General features: G+C 37.6%; 2 protein-coding genes and 1 long non-coding RNA gene across 5 annotated transcripts; 2 read left to right on the forward strand and 1 right to left on the reverse strand.

Moving 5' to 3' along the window:
- The first annotated feature begins 1086 nt into the window (after window positions 1-1086).
- Window positions 1087-3407, forward strand: LOC143538335 (uncharacterized). The gene is made up of 3 exons (XR_013136235.1): window positions 1087-1487; window positions 3018-3089; window positions 3175-3407. It is a non-coding gene; the product is annotated as an uncharacterized LOC143538335 (long non-coding RNA).
- A 1337-nt stretch (window positions 3408-4744) lies between these two features.
- On the reverse strand, window positions 4745-6077 carry LOC143538275 (pyridoxal 5'-phosphate synthase-like subunit PDX1.2). Its single transcript, XM_077031868.1, has one exon. It carries the CDS (start codon window positions 5903-5905, stop codon window positions 4979-4981), a length of 927 nt encoding a protein of 308 aa, XP_076887983.1. The 5' UTR covers window positions 5906-6077; the 3' UTR covers window positions 4745-4978.
- Window positions 6078-12981: 6904 nt separating this feature from the next.
- On the forward strand, window positions 12982-22485 carry LOC143538204 (kinesin-like protein KIN-13B). 3 transcript variants are annotated; one of them, XM_077031811.1, is made up of 12 exons: window positions 12982-13175; window positions 13836-14078; window positions 14674-14844; window positions 15002-15109; window positions 15250-15327; window positions 15395-15476; window positions 15550-15709; window positions 16463-16765; window positions 16857-17075; window positions 17671-18037; window positions 18127-18192; window positions 22217-22485. In XM_077031811.1, exons 1-12 carry the CDS (start codon window positions 13029-13031, stop codon window positions 22391-22393), a joined length of 2121 nt encoding a protein of 706 aa, XP_076887926.1. In that variant the 5' UTR covers window positions 12982-13028; the 3' UTR covers window positions 22394-22485. The 3 variants fall into 3 exon arrangements, with proteins under 3 accessions (XP_076887926.1, XP_076887932.1, XP_076887940.1); XM_077031817.1 differs by having other exon boundaries at window positions 13839-14078; XM_077031825.1 differs by having other exon boundaries at window positions 13028-13175; window positions 13833-14078; window positions 22217-22483.
- Window positions 22486-23132: the final 647 nt, after the last annotated feature.

The raw sequence follows: 23132 nt of genomic DNA on the forward strand, positions 1-23132 counted from the left end.
TAAAGTGTTTAACAGGTTAGAGACGACACAAGTATCAAACATGAAAATGACTCGTTTAGCAATTGACTTTGGCGGTTTGAGCATGACAACTATACGTTTTATATATCAAGAAAGAAAAATCATGTACTTCTAGTGTCTTAATTTTAGTTATTTTTAAAAAAGTACAAAATTGCAACATTTTTTTGCTAAACAGGTCTTATCATATTTAAACAGGTGGCCATTATGACGGCCTTAGATCCAAGTAGCAATAACAGTGTTGGCCTTTCCTGCTAGCTGCTTATTAGCATGAAATGGCTTTGTTAATAGAAATCAACAGTTCAAAAAGAGAAAAAACTAGCAATAAAATCGTTTTACGAAAGTTTTGATTTAATAGCATCTAAATTTTGTGAAATATTTGAAAAAAAATATATTAGTTATAATTTCATCTGGTTCTTAAGTCCCGTCAAATTGGTCTGTTGTCCGGCTCACACTCCGGTCCCGGTTTGATTGTGAAGCTTCTATCAACTTAGAGCTCAAAGTGTACACGAAAGACTTCCTATGGCTTATTAATCACTTTGAGCTTTTGAATCTTCCTCTAGCAAGGCTCAAGCTTGCATCATTAATCTATAAGTTTAGCTTGACCACAAACTAAGGTAGTCAATCCAAGCTTAAGCCTTGCCACGGATTGCTTCGAGTCGTTTGAAACCGATCCGAAAATCGAACCGAAACCGAACTGATTTGATATCAGTTATGAAGAAACCGGTTTGGAACCGTTTGAAGCCGTAGTTCGAAAGCGGTTTGTAATTTTCTCCATCAAAATCGGTTCCAAACCGGTTATCCGAACCGAAACCGGCAAAAACCGGTCAAAACCCGACCCGAAACCAATCAAAACCCGAACCGAAACTGATCGTAACATGATAAGAAACCGAAACCGATTACAAACCAGTTTTGACTTTTATTAACCAAACCGAACTGCTTCAACCCAAACTGGTTTTGAGTTTTATACCGGTTTATACACCTCTATATATTAGAGTAAACTAAACCAGTCAACCGAAATCCCCGAAGCACCATACACACCTCTTCCTTCCAATCCACAACAACTACCTCTACAGCCTCATCACCACCTCCATCTACTTCCTCTACCCGTCCGATCCACACCTACAAGTCGTAAACCTCCGTCTCGATAACTTTAAAATAAACACCAATCCAATATCCGTTGATATTATATTAGGCGTCAGAATTAGGATTCATAATCCGGATGTCTACTCGCTCAATTACAACTCGCTTAATGTCTCCTTGGACTCCTAGGGTTTGTGACGTCAGATTACGGATCGGTTAAGGCGTTTGGTGTTTCGTATATTGACGCCACGCTTGTGCTCGATGGAGCGGAAGTGGTGTCGGAGGCCGTGGCTTTGGTTTTGGATTTGTTGAGAGGTTCGATTCCGGTTACCGTGAGTTCGGAGATTCGTGGTAGTCTCGGTGTTGTTTTCTTTCAGGTTCCTATTAAGGTAATGCGTGTATTCGACCTCGAGTTATATAATATATATAATTATATAGCTTGTTTAGTTATTGATCTCGAGCCTTAGTGTGTTAGTTTAGCTTGTTAAGTGCATTAGTTTCACACTGCATAGCCGAGCTGAGCTGGCGAAGAGCTTAGGCTCGTTTAAGGTTTTTATCAAATGATATAAAAGTAATTGAAAGCGTGTGTCAATTAAGTAGTTGATAACTGACGGGTGAACCCGAGCTTGAAAAAATGACTCACGAGCTGAGGTTGAGCTTTGGAGAAAGAGCTTGAAACAAGCCGAGCTCGAGCTCTTGTAAGTCGAAACGAGCTGAGGTTCTTTGAGTTTGAGCCTTAAATAAAGCTTGTTTAGTTATTGAGTCTGAGCCTTGTGTGTGTTTAAGTGTACTAATTTCACACTGCATAGCTGAGCTGAGCTGGCCCTGAGATTAGGATGGTTTTAAGGTTTTTCTCGAATGATATAAAACTATAAAAGTAATTAAGTATATGTAAATTAACTAATAGATAATTAACGAGCTGAGCCTGAGTTTGAAAAAATGACTCGCAAGTTGAGCTTGAGCTTTGGAAAAAGAGCTTGAAACAAGTCGAGCTCAAGCTCTTGTAAGTCGGAAACGAGCCAAGCTCAATCCTAGTTGATCTCGTGCTTGGCTCGGATTGTCTTAATTTAACTGAAATAAGACGAGAATGGATTGATGAGAATCTCGAAACGAGATGAGGTTTTTTGAGTTTGAGCCTTAAATGAAGCTTGTTTAGTTATCAAGTCCAAGCCCGGGCTTGAAAAATGACTCGAGTTGAGCTCGTGATTTGGACAATGAGCTCGTAACAAGCCAAGCTCGAGCTCTTGTACAACACGAGCCGAGCTCTGGCTTGGCTTATCTCATTTACACCCCACACCATAAGTCCATAACGGAATGAAAGTGATGGTTATGGTTTAGTAAATCTGATTTACTATTCATTTGGTTATGGTTACAGTTAATGTGTATTCGATAACCGACTTTAATCGAAACCGAACGGAACCTTGTATGTATGTGTTTTTCCAAATTTTATCTCTCCATTTTTTGCTTTGAACATGTAAATTTATGTTGGAACTTGTAACTGTCTATAGCATAACTTGAAACACCAAAACCAAGCTTGGAACTGATATTTTTTTAGCTTTGAAATTTCATAATTGAGCTTGAAACACCATAGCTGAATCGTTTTCAACTGGAACAAAGGCAAAAAAAATAAATTGGACGATTAACTTAACCGGAATTGACCTATGGTTATGGTTATGGTTATGGTGGTTATGGCCAAGGCTACATAACTGAACTGTGACTTTGCACATCCCTAAGTTCTGAATGTTCGATTATTTCCTATTTGATTGATTATTGTAGAACGGTATCATATTGGTTGAGTTTTGTATGATTCATAAATTAAAAGCTTTGATGTTTGATCCATGTGAGGATTTGACTATCTTTGATTTGCCATTAGTTCTTTTTGGTAAATATTACAACTACTTCTTGTTGTTGATGAACAGGCCAAGATATCATGTGAGGTTGTAATGAGAACACACAATCAAACGATTGAACGACAAGATTGTAGTCCTGCGGTAAATTGCGACCTTTTTTTCCACTTTTCTCATATCAAGTTCATGTTTTTATCTTTGATCATAATTCTGAGCTTCTATGTTGCAGTGAACTTTTATGTACCGTCAAAGAGAGTAAGAATCAGGCTATGTTATATGCTGCTAAGGTTATGGGTAAATGTTTCTTAAATCCGTCTCACATGTCTGCTCTTGTTGTTTAGTGATTATTGTATTTGGGCTGTTTTATATATAGCGTGTGTAAATATGACATCATACATTCTTTCTGGAGTTTATATTATTATCGATGATGCTAGTTTACATGGTAGACGCGTCTTAACGATCTTTCATATGAAGCCTTTAGGTAATGTACTAGATTTGCCATTTATCGGATGCATGTTTTTAAAGGAAAACATGTTAGTACGTATAATTTGGATTCTTTAGTTCTCGTCGTGGAAGAATCTGACTTTTTTTTAAACCTGTTTGTATTGACGTTACTGGAAGGACTATCTAGGGTGGGTGTGGAAATATGGTACTCCCATGATCTTTGTAATTTTGTCTCAACATGCTGATTTGAGAAAATCCTGGTGGGCTTGGAATCCGAACTGACAACCTTGTACAAGGCATATCTCAAATCCTTCATTGCCAAATATTCACCCAAAGTGACACAAGTGGAAATCGAACTTGGATCTCCACTGAAAAACCCGAGTCTTCCTGTCACTTGCCACAAGTGGAAGATGGTAACGGATGTACATAACATAATTATGTCATATGTTAATTTTAAATAAAAAACTATATCAATATCAAATTTCAAATTAGAAAGAATAAATTGTTATTTTGTTGTCTATTTAAAAGGAAAGACATTGATGTATGAAAAACTTATGATTGCCTAAAAACGTCGGGAAGTTGACCTCACCACCCTTTAACAATGAATGACATTGATATCTAGTGTATGTGTATCTAAACGACAGAAATATACAAAACGTATATATTATCTCACAACACTTATTCACATTCTCTTTGATTCACTCGTACACAAATCATTAAGTGGAGGGTAACGACAGTCTATTTTTCAGTTATCTAATTTGCGATCGGTGCTTAAGGACTCTTTTCCTTGAGGTGCTAGCTTACTACTAGTACGGAATAATTTGTGTAATGAACTTGCTTCTTCAATCACTATCTGCTATATGTGTGTGTATGTGTGTTGCTTAAGATATACATGTTAGCAAAGTGGCTTTTATAAGGGAGAAGGTGCTTTGCTTGGTGGCAATTGGCAAATGCCATCACGCCAGAGGTGTTAACGGATGTCATAGGGACGCTAAGGGTTGGGGTGATAATGGGTTAACATTGGAAGGTGCGGAGGGGGTGGACGTTGGATTTGGTGACTGGCATGGATGGTGGCAGCGCACTAGCGCCCACGGCATTTTTCCATAACACATAGCCTAATTGATGCCAAGCCCTACAAGTTACAACATGTAGCAACTATTTCACTCACATTAGTAGTAACTTTATAACTAAGAATTTTGGTGTGTTTTTAAATCAAATGTCATTAAAGCAAGAAAAGTAACTCAAGTCTTAATACCTGAGGAAATGTTTGGATGTGTGTTTCTACATGATTATCTCGATTCTTGATTGTCAAATCAAAAACATATCATCATTAGTTTCACCACATCCAAACACCCCTTTAAACCAAAAAGAACACACAATTGCTTCCTAGTTCATCATACTTCATGGTCATCATTGTGTAACATAACAATCAATAACCAAAACATCAAATATTATTATTCAAATTTCCATTTCATCAATTGCCACAACTCATAATGTTATTTCCCACCATTAAACCAAAACCTATATCATAAGTTTCATACAACACAAAACACATCTTATAATCAACACACAACCCAAACCAACAACCTTCACTCATCAACATTAACCCTAGCCATCGCATCAACAACCTCCGAACCACCACTCGCACCCACATCACTCAACCCCGAGCTAACCTTCGCCAAAATCCGCGCATCATTATAATTCCTAACCGCCTGCACAATCGCCCTAACGCTCTTATACGGATCACCACACTCAAACACCTCCGACCCCACAAAAACCCCATCACACCCCAACTGCATCATCAACGCCGCATCAGCAGGCGTCACAATCCCACCCGAAGCAAAATGCACAACCGGAAGCCGCCCCATTTGCTTTGTCTGCGCCAATATATCATACGGCGCACCCAACTCCTTCGCAAACGAAAACACCTCATCCTCATCCATATTACTCAACACCCTAATTTTCCCCATCACTTCCCTAACCGCTTTAACCGTATCGACAATGTCGCCTAATCCCGACCGATCCCCTTGCGTCCGGATCATCGCCGCACCTTCCCTAACCCTCCTTAACCCCTCCCCCAACCCCCGACACCCGCACACAAACGGAACGTGGAAATTATGCTTATTAATATAATTCTCTTCATCCGCAACCGCCGTTAACTCATTCTCATCGATATAATCGACTCCCACCGCTTCGAGAACCTGCGCTTCAACGAAATGCCCAACCCGAGCCTTCGCCATCATCGGAACCCCAACCGCACGCTGAATTCGCTTAATAACCGCCGGATCCACCATCCGTTGAATTCCGGATCCGGATAATTCTGATACCATAACACAACAAGCACCTGCAGACTCAGCTATTTTGGCTTGGTCAACGGTGTTGACTTGCACAATTGCACCGCCACGGAGCATTTGAGCTAAGCCGACTTTGACTGAGAAGTTGTTTTTGGTGGTTATATTGTTTGGATCGGATATGGCGTTGTTGTTGTAAAGAGTGACTGCTGATTCGTCGGCCATATTATTATTATTGTTATGGAATGGAATGAGTGTATGTAAGGTGTTTGATGAAATGCCTGAATGAATTGGTTTATAAATATAGGGGAAGTGATTCCGGTGGAGAGATCGAGAAGGTTCGGTAAGGTTCGTCGGTGGGTTATTGTTATTGTTGTTGTGGTTGCACGGAAAGTGGTTATTGACTGGTTCCGCCAGAAATAACCCAAAATAGAAGGTGCTATTGAGTATTGACTAACCCGTTCAAAGTTAAACGGATTGTGTTTTACATACTCTAAAGTTTAATTTTTTGGTTTTTACTAATGGGTGTGCGTGGTGCGGTTCGGTGCGGTTTTTGAAACCGAACCGAAAACCAAAACTTCGGTTTTTATAGTATTTGAAACCGTTGGGTTTCTGTTTTTTCGTTATCATTTTGGTTTCGATTCGGTTTCGGTTTTTTCGGTTTTTGCAATTTGATCTTGAAAATTTAAAGGTCAAAAGAAAGTTTTCAAAAAATAATTAATTTAGGTATAAATAATTTTATTAATTGTAAAATAATAGATTATTAAACATTTTACCAAAAAAATTTGAGTTACATGTCTATTAAATTCTTATAAATTACTTAAGATAAAATATAAAAAAACAAAAATTTAAGAATTCGGTTCGGTTTTTACAAAAACATAAAACCAAACCGTCGGTTTTTGTTTCGGTTCGGGTTTTTTTTTGTTTGGATTTTTCAGTTTTTTCGGTTCGGGAATGGTTTTTTCGGTTTATTGCACACCCCTACTTTTTACGTAGTGGCAAAGCTAGGACGAGAACGCTAGGGGCAGACTTAAAATGTATTAATGAAATTATAAACAAGGGGGACCGGCGAAAAGTTTTTGGTTCAAAACGGATAAATTTACATTACGTATAGAAAATTCCGGGTCATTGGATAACTTTACACAACTAAGCAAAAAGACAGGAGCAGGGCCACCCCTGGCCCTCACCATGCTTCGCCATAGCTTTTATGAAGTTTTGCGAGTCACTGTAACTGGATTTTAGTTGTTCCTTATTATTTAACGCTTCAGGTTTGATTTGAAAACCCATGATATGTGGAAACCGAAACAACCGCGTAAAGTTGCCCCTGATGCAGGCTTCGAGACTTGAACGGCGAACTCTACTATGAGAAGCGCCCTCTCGTTTTAAAAACTGTGTTTAATGTTTGATTGAAATATTGATTACATGATATTCTAATAAAACTAAATTGAAAATGTTAAATGACAATGGATATACAAATTAAGTGTTGGCTTATTAGTTTGACAATATTACATCGTTCATCATTTACGTTTGTCGATAGTTTTAGATTACATCCTTAATGTTTAAAAATCATAATGGACATCCTTTACATTTTCGTTATGTCTTGGTTTTCATCATCTATCACTCTCTCTGTTAGTATTCTAGGTTAACACATGACATGTGCAAAGTAACATTGTATTTATCTTTTAGTGTTTTCTTATTAGTTATATGTTCAGCCCATTGATTTTCCCAACTTGATAAGGGGTGTTTATTATAGTTAAGGTTTATTGTCACTAGTCTATTGTTTTGCAAAGTTTCAAAATTCTTACAAGATAATGCTGGCCCGACCCACAAGATGGATTTCAAAAAGCCCCGATGCAACATTTTTGTTACCTATTGTGACTCTTTTTCAGATAGTGACATCTTGAACATGTTGTAATTGAAAAAGAAAAAACAACAATTGCATTAAGTAACAAACATGTTATAATAACTGTCTTTATAAATAAATGTTGCATTAAACCAATTTTTTATATGCATTAAATCAATTTTAGAACAATGTGGTGCATCAATTTCAAAGGAAGTTGTTGAAAAAGCTCATTAAAGGTATAATTGTGGATTCATAACAGAAGTTGATTGTGCTGCAACTTTTACTTAAATATAATTGGTGGTGATGACAAATAACTTAAACAAGGTTAACAAAAATTTATAACAAACAACCGTCCAAAAAAAATGGTTAGCAACAATTTAACAATGAAAGTGCAAGAGGGGTATTTGATGAAAATAAGTCATGTTGATAGATACAATGGCGATAGTGATGAATGAAATTGATTCACAATTAGCGATGTTATAATTACTAAATATGGACTTAATGTGAGCATATCGAACAATGGCCGCTTTTACCCTCGTTTTTCATATGTTCTCTTCAATTCTCAAATACATGTTATTGTTTTGACTAGTAAACGTCAAGAACTATTCTCTAATCTCTTCAATTGTTTTTTTAGGTTGCTTAGTCAATGTTCATTTGCCACAAACAACCTAAGCCTTTCACATGGATAGTAAGTATATAATTCTCGTGTTCATGTGCTCAACACCATGGTTTCATATGTTGCGGATCATTGAATATGACATATTCAATATAATGAAACAAGACCTATAAAAATCCTTTTATTTAAAGGATGTTGATTGAGACTTTAAGAGTTGAATAACAAGTCGTTTGTTGGTTTGAAAACAAAAACATTTTTTTATCTAATCATATTATTTTTATTTGTAATTTAATTTGATTTGAAAGCACTCATTTCAATTATTAGATTAGATGGAGACATAACTCTATTCTTGAAAGTATATATTGCTATAATGACAATGGAACTTTAGAAGACCATATCGACATATAACATCATGTATAATTATTTACCTCTAAACTTATATCTAATAATTCCAGCTTGTTTTAAATATTAACCATAAATTATAGTTAGGTCTTATATAACATAAGGGTCAGTAAAACATAATATATTTATTGATTTTACTCACTCAATGGACAGTTGGTATTTTAAAATAAACAAAATATATTTTTAGGTGAAAGAAACAAATTATTGAGCGGCGAAAAATAGTATTTAATGAAATTGGAAATGTACCCCTAAATCCGGGGCAGAAAGACGTGGCCCGCACACCATGTGGGCATATGACGTTATTGTTTATGGGGCATTTTTATGATAAATCATTTAAACAATCATTTTAATCGATTTTACATAATTAAATAATTCTTTGATTGAAAATCACGTATATAGTATTTGATTGGAGTAAACTGCGGTTTTTGTTATTGAGGTTTGTTCAAATCTAAGGTTTAGTCAAAAACTTTTAAATATGCGACTTTCATTCATGTGGTTTCATTTCATTTGCAATTAAACCCGACTCCATTAACCCCGTTAAATATGGTCGTTAAACCCATCAGTGTGTCCCTCACATGCCGGGGCAGTTTTGTCATTTTTCTCCCCAAATAAACCCAACCTTAATTCGTAAACCCCCCCCCCCCCCCCCCCCCCGCGCATGAGGGGCTGAGGCATATTTGGGGGGAAAAGGACAAAATTGTCCCTTACGTGAGGGGCATCCTCATGAGTTTAATGATCAGACTTGACGGGATTAGTGAGGTCGGTTTTAATTGCAAGTGAAATGAAACCACAAGAACGAAAATCACATATTTAAAATTATTAAACTAAAACCGCAGATTTGGACAAAACATAGAAACGAAAACTACAATTTACTCAAATAATCAACTACTATATACGTAATAGTATATGATTTTATGTATTTTTGAGAAAAGCACTCACTTTATTTCGGAACCAATTAAAACTTGACACGTGGGCGTTGATTACGAGGCATAAAACTTATTTAGTCGTGACGAATAAATGGTTAGATAGTCTGCTCGTTACGGTTAGTTTAAAGACATGTGTCAAGTTTTAATTGGTTATACAAACTACTTGTCACGACTAGATTATAATACTTATTTTAGGAATTTCTTGCAAATGGCACCGAAAACCTGAAAAACATTCTCATAAACGCTTATTTTCGGAATTTTCCCAAATTATAAATGACAATTGAAAAGTTTTAGTTGTAGGGCTAATATTTCCATAGCAACAATCCGAGATCCGAGTGTACAAGTTGGTTTCCGTCCTCCTTGTGCACATATTGATCTGAACACTACATTTCTAGATCCATTTCGAGGATCTACATTAGTGTTTTAAGTTACGCCACCAAAGTTTTTAAGTTAGACACATCTCGTCTTTTAACATAAAAGTTTTAGTATTTCAACTTTGGCCAACAAAGCTTTATACTTTACACATTAAGTCTTTCAATCTTTCGGCTTTAATCACTAAATTTTTAGACGTTTACCGTAACGAACTGATAACGACCAATTTCTAGTTGTGTCCCTGCCAAAACATGGGGGTCTAAGGGTTTTCAGCGATGTAGCTAGTGGCAGCATTAGGGTTCTTTCATGAATTAAGTTCGAGTCGTTGCAACACGCAATATCTCAAACTCGTTTGCTTTTAACTGATAAATAGTTGTTTTTTTTCAAATGTAAAAAGCATCCTGATATCACTCCATCATGTCTTTCTTACTTTCTATATATATCCAAATTTTATTCATATTTCATTGAAAACGAAATATAAAAATAGCATGTTAACATCATTCTTTGTAGTTGAGAGTTATTGTTTGTTAGGACGTGGTTTATTTTAGTACATGACTTCAGCGTATCCACGACATACAATATGTTTAAATGTGAATATCGATCTACGTTGAGCGGTCACGCCTCAAGAAAATGTGGTTTTTAAAGTGATTATGTCATGTTATAAAACGCCTACCTACAACCATTAATGTTAGAAAAAGTAGTCGTGTGAAAGAGTTTTCACTAATTTAAAAGAAATAATTATACGTAATACGTTTAATACAGTTGAGTCATATATAAAGCTTATCTTTTACTAAGATTTGGGTAGAAGATGCAAAAAACATAAGAGAAATATAAAGAGATACAAAAGCACATTACAAACGAAAAGTACCACGCTTTTACGCTTTGTTTATCAGTTTTAGACCATGTCATCTCAATACGTTGCTCGCTTTTTTAAACCAACAGCGTAAGCTGAAACCAATACCCTAAGTCTGGTCGAAGTGTAAGACTAATAGTTAACTTTGACGTTTATTTAGGTTATTATCATACCAAATAAAGCCAATACCAATCAAATTCTTACCGCGTCCCCCATTACAACAGGGACGGCTCTACCATTTTAGAAGTCTAAAACGAAACGAGTTTTCGATACCTTTATCGAATTTTACTGTTACAAAGCTAAACAACTAACCACGAACATGTTTGCCTTCTCTAATAACTTAAGGGTAATTTTTATCATTTAATATGGTTTTGGTCTACTTTAGTCTAATTTTCATCATTCAGTGTGTTTTTTTTTGTCTCAATTGAAGGTCATATCTAAGTAATAAAGTTCTAGCTTGATTTTACTTCCCCTAAAGACGACTTTGCACTACAATGCACTCAGACCAAACTTAATGGGCGTTGCGCTATATGCTCATAGCGCCCATGCACACCGTCTCCCGAGGTGCTTTGGGTAAATGTTGGTGTTGGGTGTTTCCTAGAAAGCCCCCCCCCCCTCCTATTATTCATCTAACCAAATAACCAATCAAGTTTTTTCCTACAAACTCCAAGCAATCAAATTTTTTTATTTTTATTAAATATAGATAAAAACTACATTAAGGTAGCGTTTGGTATGCAGGAATGGAGGACGGAATGGAATGACTCATTGGGAGGGAATGAAAAATAGTGTGTTTGGTTGACCAAGGGAATGAAATGGCCCATTACATAGTCCATTCCATTCCCACTAAAATACCCCAATTTCATTCCATCTATACCCCATGTTTTTTTTCATTCCATTCCCTCATTCACCCTACATCACCTCCACCACCCTCCCAACACCACCACCACCCAACATTAACACTCACAACCACCTCCAACCACCGCCGCCACTGCCACCAGCCACCACCATCACCGTCCACCGCCGCCACCACCCACCTCCACCAACCATTGCCATTGGTGCCAGCCACCCAGAACCGCCAACCGCCCGCCGCATATATCAACTATCGCCCCACCGCCGCCACTGCCACCAATTACCACCATCGGCGTCCACCGCCGCCACCACCCACCTCCACCAACCATCGCCATCGGTGCCAGCCACCCAGCACCGCCAGCCACCCAGCACCGCCAGCCGCCTGTCGCATATATCAACTATCGCCCCACCATCACACATGCCGCCCACCGTCACCGCTGCCCACCGCCGCCACTGCCACCAATCACCACCATCGACGTCCACCGCCGCCACCACCCACCTCCACAAACCATCGCCATCAGTGCCAGCCGCTCGCCGCATCCATCAATCATCGCCCCACCATCACACACGCCGCCCACCGTCACCGCTACCCACCACCACCTCCACTGTTATCGCAACCACCACCGTTACCGCCACCGCTCCCACCACCACCAACACCACTCACTACCATTTTAATTTTATTTTTTTATTTTTTTCTTACCTACCAACCATACAAAGTAATGATTCATTTCATTTCCATGTGGTAACCAAACATTTCATTGGAATGGTAATAACCCATTCCATTCTTTGTCCATTCCATTACCACGTCCATTCCATTCCGTCGTCCATTCCATTACCTCATACCAAACAGACCCTAATTGGGTAATGATCGAAGGAGCTTCATCTACTACTCCATGTTTTTTATAATAAAAACCCTATGGTGACATGACACCACATGACGCAAAACACCTCATAAGGCGATGTGTAGTGGGTGATAAAAATAAGCGACGAAGGGCGAGGAACACCGCCCCCGGGCTACAAGTGGGGGGGGGGCGATAAAAATATGTCGCTCGATTGTGTTATGTGCTTGCTGACGTGGCGATCGACTATAGGTTTGGGGAATGATTCTTGGGCTACAACACTGTCTTCGGGCTACAAGTCGCCACTTTTGCCACGTGTAAAAACTTCACGTTATTTTATAGTACTTCCATTACACATAGCCTAAGAGCTCCGTCCACTGCAGATAATCCCGTAGAGTTTTTCGACACCTTAAATTATTACCCACTGTTGGACCAAAACGCTTAACATATTATAGTGGAAGGACTGTTATTACAAAACACAAATCACCTACACACCACCACATGTCACGGACAACTTAAATTCAAAATCAAAACATTGACCACATCAACAACCTCATTGACCCCTGTATAATCATTTCACCTTCAAATTTCATCAGCTCAAAGCTGTTCAAATACTTAGGGTTTGAATTTGATCACTAGCTTTTGAATATGAATGCTGCGGTAGGTAGACACGGCGGACAACGATCCGGTGCTCATCACCAGCGTCAGTACTCCGATAACTTATTAGAAGTCACATCTTCATCAGCTAACGCCAGATGGCTTCAATCTGCCAATAATAATAACAATAACTTATCTGTACGTGTAGTTGTAGTTAATTAGTTATCAAGTTCAGTTTCATTTCTTCTGCTTATTATTATTATATTTGATTAGTCAGATCTGGTTTTAGGTTTTAATATTAGGGGAAACTTAATGCTAATTGTGAAAATCAAGTAGTGTAATTACATCAAACATTACATTCATAATATTAATTAAAGGGTTGGATCAAATACAAATTAAATTAACGCGCTAACTGTGAAAATCTAGTAGTGTGATTATATATACAAGTAGAGTAATTATGTAATTACATCAGTGTAATTAATTACACTATGATGTAATTACACTGTGTTGTATATATAATCACACTACTTGATTCTCACAATTAGTACGTTAATTTAATTTGTATTTGATCCAAACCTTTAATTAATATTTTGAATGTACTGTTTGATGTAATTACACCGTGCTGTATATATAATTACACTACTTGATTCTCACAATTAGTACGTTAATTTAATTTGTATTTGATCCAAACCTTTAATTAATATTGTGAATGTACTGTTTGATGTAATTACACTGTGTTGTATATATTATTACACTACTTGATTCTCACAGTTAGCACGTTAATTTGTATTTGTTCCAAAACTTGAATTAATATTATGAGTGTAATGTTTGTTGATTGTTTGTTAATTAATTGAGTAGCAGGACTTTGGTTACTATGGTGGTGGTGGAGGATTAGGAGGTCAGGGTTCGAGAATGTATAATAATAATAATAACAACAACAGGAGTATTGATACTCAGAGGTCGTTAAGCGGCGGGAGTGACTTGTTTGCGGAGCCGTTGACGCCGCCGTCGCGTTTGAAGAAGAACGGTGGCGATGATCCTAGTGGATATAGTCCTGGGTTGTTAGATCTGCATTCATTTGATACTGAACTGATATCCGAGGTATAAAAGAGTCAAGAGATAGGTTTAATTTATTAGTATGTTTATTGGTGATTTACTTGCATCTTTTTCTAGTTGTTTGCATTACTAGATATTATGAATTTGAGTCATAGTATGTTTAGGAAGTTAAATAATATAAATAGATGGCTAGGATTATGTGACTGGTGTGCAATTTATTGAATAAAAGAAAGAGTAGTGAACTGGTGTTTGATCGTAAAAACCAACTTTAACTAGGGTCGTCATCGGGGCCTGATTTTCAACTGGCATTCTTGATTCCAAAATTTACTCACTAGTTGTGATAATCTATTGATCTGATCCTTTATTGTTCAATTATCACTTCCAAATTGCACATTCAAAGTTCAAACAGTCCTATATGCAATATCTGGTAATTTCATGTATTAGATGGATTAGTAATAAGTGCTGGCATTGCTAAAGATTTTATAGTTGATGCCAAGAGGGGATACTATCAATACTAGAATAACATTTGATTGTATCTGTTTCTGTTACAGATTGGCAAAAATTTTACCTGAAGCATTATCTTCTTTCAATTCATACACGCGATCACTCTGATGTATTTTGTTTATTAATATGCCAACAGATGCCAGTAACCGGAGGAGCTTATGGTGGCAGAAGCTTTGATGATGCAGAGACATATTTTGGGAATAACAAACAGGCTAGTAAAGCTCGAGGTTTGCCAGATAACAATGTTTTGAAAAGTTTTGCTCCAGAAAAAGAAAAGGCGAGCAATGTGGCTAAGATCAAAGTTGTGGTATGTTGATTAATCTTGTTTCAACAGTTTAGCTCTTTCAGTACGATAATAATTGGTGTATTTTGAAAGTTAGTATCTAAATGATTGATCACTTGAAGTTAATATAGTTATATAACAACATCTGTTGTTTTAAAGTGTAATCACGGTTAATTTTCAGGTGCGCAAGAGACCGTTAAACAAAAAGGAGTTAGCAAAGAATGAGGAAGATATAATTACTGTGGAGCCACATTCCAATAGCCTTACAGTTCACGAGACAAAACTCAAGGTTATTTGAAATTATCATGTTTTCAAACGAGTCAACATTACTCAAAAGTTGCATATAATTTGCACATTTCCCATCAATCTCATTGGGGACTTTTGGGGTCTTCATGATAACTTACCAACCCAAATCTCACTATCCTGCAGGTTGATCTCACTGAGTACATGGAGAAGCATGGATTCGTTTTTGATGCAGTACTAAATGAGGAGGTTTCTAATGATGAGGTACGTAAATTGTTATATGCATATATATAGCGAGAGGCTTATAATTCTTTCATTATTTTTTTCATAGGTTTATCATGAAACTGTTGAGCCTATTGTTCCAATAATATTCCAACGTACGAAAGCTACATGCTTTGCATATGGACAAACAGGTACGCGTGGTTTAAGTAACATTTATTTTAAAATGGCACGGTTTTTAACTCTTAACTACAAATTATTGTGCAGGAAGTGGGAAGACTTTTACGATGAAACCCTTACCTTTGAAAGCATCTAGGGATATCTTAAGGCTTGTGAATCATACATACCGGAGCCAAGGTTTTCAGTTGTATTTCAGCTTCTTTGAGATCTATGGTGGGAAACTTTATGATCTTCTAAATGATAGAAAGTAAGTTCTGTGACTAATTCTAGTTATCCGCTTCTTCAAAAGTTAGTTTTATATCCTTTGTAACAGAATATATTATTTAAGAAAGATCAATGTAACTTATTTACCCACGTTTTCATGGTTAAATAGCACTTCTAAAAACATACAAACATTACTGCAATTATAGGAGATAAGCGGATTACTAACTTTTAAGTTAACAAATGTTTTATGAAAATTTAGAAGCATTATTATAAGTTGACAAACAATAAGTTGTCATTTTTAGACGTGAATACTTCAAAAACGTATAAGAATGTCTGTTTTGGTAGATTTTATCTAATCGTCCAGTTATTAGTTTCATACATGCTGTGACAAAACATATTATTTAACAAATGTCAATATTACTCATGTACCTGCATTTACGTTATGTACCCGCATTTGCAAATATTTATTATTTTCTGAAAATTGTTGTCAAATATTAAAAATATATTATGTCCGTTTATAAAAAAAAATAAAGTTTCATATGTTAGACTTGAATATCTTAAACATATATAAAATTGTCTGTTTTGGTCATTTAATTTATTACTTCGCTTAGTTATTGGAATTTGTCAAAAACTCAACAACTTATCATATAACTATTGCAACTTCAAACGGGAGAAGTGCATCTGAAGTCCAAACACCATCTCCTACAACACATTGTATTACAACTATCTTATTATGATTATTCATATCACACATCACTTCTAGTTTTTAAGGAAAAGCGATTTAATTCTTTTGCAGAAAATTGTGCATGCGAGAAGACGGCAGCAAACAAGTATGCATTGTCGGTTTACAAGAATACAGAGTCTCAGACGTTGAAACAATCAAGGAGCTAATCGAAAGAGGCAATGCAACAAGAAGCACCGGAACAACGGGTGCCAATGAGGAATCTTCTAGATCACACGCGATTCTTCAACTTGTTGTCAAAAGATCCGTTGATGGAAGTGAAACTAAACCTCCTAGAGTTGTTGGCAAGCTCTCCTTCATAGATCTTGCAGGAAGTGAACGTGGTGCCGACACTACAGACAATGATAAGCAAACAAGGTAACCTTTTTATATAACATTTTTGTATATTGATTTAACTATATAAATTATTGGATATTCTTCAATGTGGAATTTGAAATATGTAATGCAGAATGGAAGGTGCTGAGATTAATAAAAGTTTGCTTGCATTGAAGGAATGTATCAGAGCTCTTGATAATGACCAGGGTCATATTCCTTTTAGAGGCAGTAAACTAACTGAAGTTTTGAGGGATTCGTTTGTTGGAAATTCTCGAACTGTTATGATTTCTTGCATTTCACCAAATGCTGGATCTTGTGAGCATACACTTAATACCTTACGTTATGCTGACAGGTAATTATGATTACTTGTATTTCATATTTAATCCCAACTTTGTCAAAGAACTAGCAGGAATAATAGTAAATGACAAGAATGCTCCTACGTTATAGCTTTTGCCACATCAAAATAATCAACTGTAGATGGTAAAAAAATGTTTAGTAGATTCAGGGACTTCTTTGTTATTTTGCTACTCTATACGTGGCAAAAGCTTTGAAGTTAGGGGCATTTGTCATTTTAAAATTTCTGAAGGTTTTTGCTTGAATTGGTGTAAACAAAGGCAAACTGATAATTTGGGGGCTTGTAATGCTGTTTAGATCTTTGGGAGGTCTTAATGTAACTAGTTAAATACTTTAAAGTGACGTATATATATGCATTATTTTTCCAAATTTCTAAAACTTATAAATTATTATTGTGTTAAATATGATCACAAAAACAGTATTATTACAATATTTATGGTCAAAACACATTATTTTTGGCAATGGTCGACCGGCTCAGGCTGAAAGTGCACTTTGGACAGCTTTCAACCCATGTTCTTCTTAAAGTGTTATTTTGTTCAGATGAAACACAACTGGAATCAACTCTGAATAACAGTTGTATTGTTAATTAACAGGGTGAAAAGCCTTTCAAAAGGGAACAAAAAGGACACATTAGCTTCAAGTTTTAATTCCAAGGAACCAACAGCAGTGTCGATGTCTACTACTGTTTTACCCCATGTTCCATCATATGAAGACAACATGGTTGATTCATATCCCGAACAAGCTGATGAAGACGATTATGATACTACAGAAGAGTTCTATGAACCTGAGCCGCAGCAGCCATCATGGAAGAATAATAACACGAGAACTGAAGCATATAACTTCTCAAATGCACACGATAAGAACAGGAGAATCAATGGTCAAACAAAGTCAAGGGAGCCACCACCTAAATCTGAATCAAGAAACTTGAACCCTGACGATGAGTTGAATGCCCTTTTACAGGTATACGTTTCGCATAAATTTTATATTTGACATTGATTATTTTTTTTTGTATTAACATTATAAGATGAAAATTTGTATGTTAATCTCAGGAGGAGGAAGATCTTGTAAATGCTCACCGGGAACAAGTCGAGGATACCATGGATATCGTTAGAGTGGTATGTCATGTCATAACGTTTATTATTGATCACACATTTTTAAGGATGCACAAAGGAGTAGTTTCACACTATTTTGAGACAATTTAAAATAGAAAGACGGCTAATAATTTTAGGGAATATTGGATTTTAATAAACCAAACTTTAATAATCCATACTAACAACTTGACCAATGACACTATACCTAGAGGTGCACAAAAAACCCGAACCTGGAACCAGCCCCGAAAAAAAAACCCAGAACTGGCTTTTTTTATACCCGGGTTTTTAATACCTGAATCCGTACCCGACCCTACCCGTAGGGTACGGATAGGGTATGCATTTTAGTACTAAAACCCGTACCCGAACCGGACCCGATATGTACCCGGTAATACCCGAAAACCCGAACCGGTTCCATACCCGGAACCGGGTTTTTCCAATGCCTGAAACCGGGTTTTTCAAATACCCGATCAATACCCGAAAAATTACTGGAAAATACCCGAAAAATACCCATAAAAAGTGGAACCCCTAAAAAATTCCAATCTATACCCGGAAAAAAACCCGGTTTATTCAATACCCTGAAATAGGGTATTCAAATACCCGGTTCTATACCCGAACCCGATACATAGGGTATTGTTTTTAGAGGCAATACCCAAACCCGACCCGGGTATTGCTAATACCCGATTTTTAAATACCCTATCATACCCGAACCCAGGTTTTTCTAATACCCGATTTGTGCACCTCTAACTTTACCTTCACTTTTTGTTGTCAATAGTAATCTCAATAGCATACTCGTCATTGTTTTACACTCGATTTGGCTGGTATATTTCTTCATTTCATTTATAATCATCATTGTGAGCAAAATCAATGATGATTATGCCATTGCGATTGCTCTAGGCAACAAATAAAAGTTAGGAGTGTCATTGGTTAAACCGTGTATGGGCTTTTACGCCCAGTGGATCATAGATTGGATTATTTAAAACCAATTTGCACAAATGTGTGATTTCTAAAAAAAGTATCTTTTTATTAAGATTAAACTGCGGTTTTCGTCATTGTGGTTTGTCCAAATATGCGGTTTTAGTCCAATAGTTTCAAATTTACGATTTTCGTCTCTGTGGTTTCATTTCACTTGCAATTAAACCCGACTCCACTAACCTCGTTAATTCTGGTCGATAAACCCATCAGCGTGTGTTAGGAACAAAGCGGCGCGCGGAAGCGAAACAGCACACACATGCACAACGATAAACACGCATAAACGAAAATATAAACGACACAAGAATTTAACGTGGTTCGGTCCCCGCGAGGGGACCTACGTCCACGGGCTGCAACTAGGTTTTCTTATTAGCTCAGAACAAAGATTACAATTACATGATGGGATATATATAATAAACAGTATTAGGGTTAAACATAATTAGGAACCAAAACTGGGCCTCCTAATAAAACCGGCCCAAAGGCCTTCATAACCCAACAATCTCCCACTTGAAGGCCTTGCGATAAATTCCAGCCTGCCATCCAAGTAAATATAACAATCTCATTCATCCAGTAACTCTAGTAATCTTCAGTAATAGAAATCTACCAAGCCTCCAGTTCCAAGAACAAGCTAAAACTTCAACAAAAGAAGTTCTCCAAGCCTCCAGTTCTCTAGGAACAAACTAAGATTTCTACCAATCCACACCCTGGTTGCATCCGCCCTTCTCATCAGTTACCTGAAAGGCCTATTGAAGCTCCCGAGAACTCCAATCCGGTCATCCCAGACCCAGCCATGACAAAACTCGCCAATGACTCATCCTCAATCTTAACCGACCCTCACTTACTCACACAACCGGCTTCAAAGACTTCCAGAGGATAAACACTCTCCAAATCAGCAGACTATACCAGCAGAGATTTTCACATTCGGATTCCTGGTCCTCCGAACCCAACGTCCCTTTGGAAACAAACCTAGAACACACCTGCGTGCTCCCACTGTTACCAAAACCCCGAACATGTTCAGACCTCCTCCGAATACGCTCAAACTAACATCACTGTGGCTCCAGGCTTCATGTCTGCAAACTGAAACCCCTTAGCTCTACCCGATTCAGCGAGCCAAGACCTTATAACTCGGAAGTTGGTTCACTTCTTCCGACGATACAAAAAAAACTCGTATCTTCCAAAAGTCTTTAATTAAAAGATTCAACAATGCTTCATTGAAGTGAGTAACAAATAAAGCATACCATAATCTTGAACCCAAGAGTCGTCACCGCCTTCACTGAGTCCCAATGCATCAACCCCAGATACATTCTCAAAAGCAGAATTCCAAACCTTTCGACATCGACCCTTAAAATGTCTCACCTCTACGCAACCTACCAAGTCGACTATGCCCAGCTCCCACTGTTTCTGTTATCCCAACCCATGCCACACCAACACTCCATGAGATGAACCCCACTCGTACTATCCCGGCAAATAACTTTACCCAACACGAGATTATGAACCTCTCAAATGGTGTACCACTGATCACCACCAAACAAGATATAACTTCACAATTCCAAACGAACAAGAAGTAATAATCACAGTTTCGAACCAGCTAACAGGCAAACAGCTATAACAACAGTAGAACTTTCATAAAATCAAGCGGTACCAAGGGTTCTATGACCGTACACACGATCAGTTAACTCAAACCCTAACCGAAAGATCATCCAAACGAGCAATAGTTTACATGACTTGCCACTAACCTCATTTTTTTTTTCACTTATGCCGTCACCAGCACACCCGCTGGTTCCATTTTCTCCAAGTTTATCCATCACCAGTACTATATCCAAGTTCACATGACAAACCAATCAACCAAAATCCATAACCGTCAACATTCCGATCATAACCACCTCGTCTTCAGTTATAACAATAACAAACGAGAACAAATCGAAAACAGTGAACAGACACAACAAGGGCACGGGCCTAAACTTGACGATTGTTCAACAGAACACTGCCAAATAAACCGATTTGCTCTTGCAATAACCGATAAATCAACTAACTGTAAATAAGCTATATAAAGTTACCTTAGACTAATCTCTTGCAAACAAATCTGAACCCGAACCTAAATGGTCTTCACAAAACCCGGTTCCCTAATTTACGGTTGATAATAAATAGTCAAACCCTAACTCAGCCTGACAGCCACCAATCTTGACTGTCGATCACTGATGAACACGAACCAGAAATTAACCCTGCGATCTCCAAGAGTTATTCACGGTGACGGACCTACCCAACCCTAATCACCAAAAAACAGATTCGAACCAAAACCTTCTGCGAAATCGTTACCAGTGCAACGAACCGTGTGTCCAACAAGCCAAAGCTCTGATGCCACTTGTTAGGAACAAAGCGGCGCGCGGAAGCGAAACAGCACACACATGCACAACGATAAACACGCATAAACGAAAATATAAACGACACAAGAATTTAACGTGGTTCGGTCCCCGCGAGGGGACCTACGTCCACGGGCTGCAACTAGGTTTTCTTATTAGCTCAGAACAAAGATTACAATTACATGATGGGATATATATAATAAACAGTATTAGGGTTAAACATAATTAGGAACCAAAACTGGGCCTCCTAATAAAACCGGCCCAAAGGCCTTCATAACCCAACAGCGTGCCCTTCACGTGAGGGGTAATTTTGTCCTTTCCCCCCTAAATAAACCCCATCTCTAATTCGCAAGCCCCATCATATGAGGGGCTGTGGTGTATTTGAGAAAAAAAAGACAAAACTGCCCCTCATGTGCCCTTCATGTTGATGGGTTTAACGACCATGCTTAACGGGGTTATTGGGGTTGGGTTTAATTGCAAGTGAAATGAAACCACAAGGACGAAAATCGCAAATTTGAAACTATTGGACCAAAACCGCATATTTAGAAAAGCCACATAGACGAAAACCGTAGTTCACTCTTTTATTAATAACTCAAAGAACCCGCCAATAAGAAAACTCACGGGACCCACTAATACCCTGTTAACTAGTGGGACCAGCTAAAATGCAACGTGCACTTTCAGTTATGTTTGTATTCATGTTTTATGCGGTGTGATTGTAGGAGATGGACCTTCTGGTGGAAGCGGATGAACCAGGAAACCAACTAGACGACTACGTGGCAAAATTGAACACAATATTGGCTCAGAAGGTGGCAGCCATCTCACAACTGCAAAACCGTTTGGCGAATTTCCAAAGGCGTCTTAAGGAGCATGATGTTTTATTTTCGTCCGGTAATTAAAAGTGTATATAGGAATTTATAAGGTTTGGTGTTTGTGTTTGAGGCATGAAATCTATTTATTTATACAGTGTTTGGGTTGCAACTTATTCATTAACCCTGGTTATGGTCATATCTTGTCATTCATTATTGTTTGAAGCTTTGTAAAGCTATATGCTGCTTTGTAAACTCTATAAAAAATGATTTAATTTCAATTTATTTTTTACTCTTTACAGCATTTGAATTAAACGACATGGACTCATATAGACGTGCACAAATCGGGTTCAACTGGAAAACCCGAACCGGTTCGAAACCGGTTTTTTCACACCGGGTTGTAAAATGGAACCGGTTCCAATCAAGAACCGGTTCGGTTCCCGACCCGAACTGATGCCCAGATATGCTAACTTTTAAGAACCGGGTAGGGTATGAACCGGAACCGGTTTTTATGTAAAAACCGGTTCCACCGGTTTTTTTTGAAATTTAAATATTATAGCCGTTAGGAACCGGTTCCAACGGCTATATAGCCGTTTTTGACCGTTGGAACCGGTTTTTTAACTACAAATAGGTTATTTTCTTACTATAAATAGCAAGGTTTGTTTGTGTACTTGTTAAACCAATTCCAAAACTATAAAACACACTCCAAACCACAATTAACCTTAAACCGACAACAAATGGCAACTAATGATGACGTTGTTATGGTGATCGAAACAACAAGATGCCCCGATGTTTGGGTTCATTACGATTTGTGTCTCATGACCGACTC

The sequence above is a fragment of the Bidens hawaiensis genome, unplaced genomic scaffold (genome assembly GCF_021521415.1).
Source record: "Bidens hawaiensis isolate Kalapana, Puna unplaced genomic scaffold, B.hawaiensis_p1.1 tig00000780_1, whole genome shotgun sequence".
Classification (NCBI taxonomy): Eukaryota; Viridiplantae; Streptophyta; class Magnoliopsida; order Asterales; family Asteraceae; genus Bidens; species Bidens hawaiensis.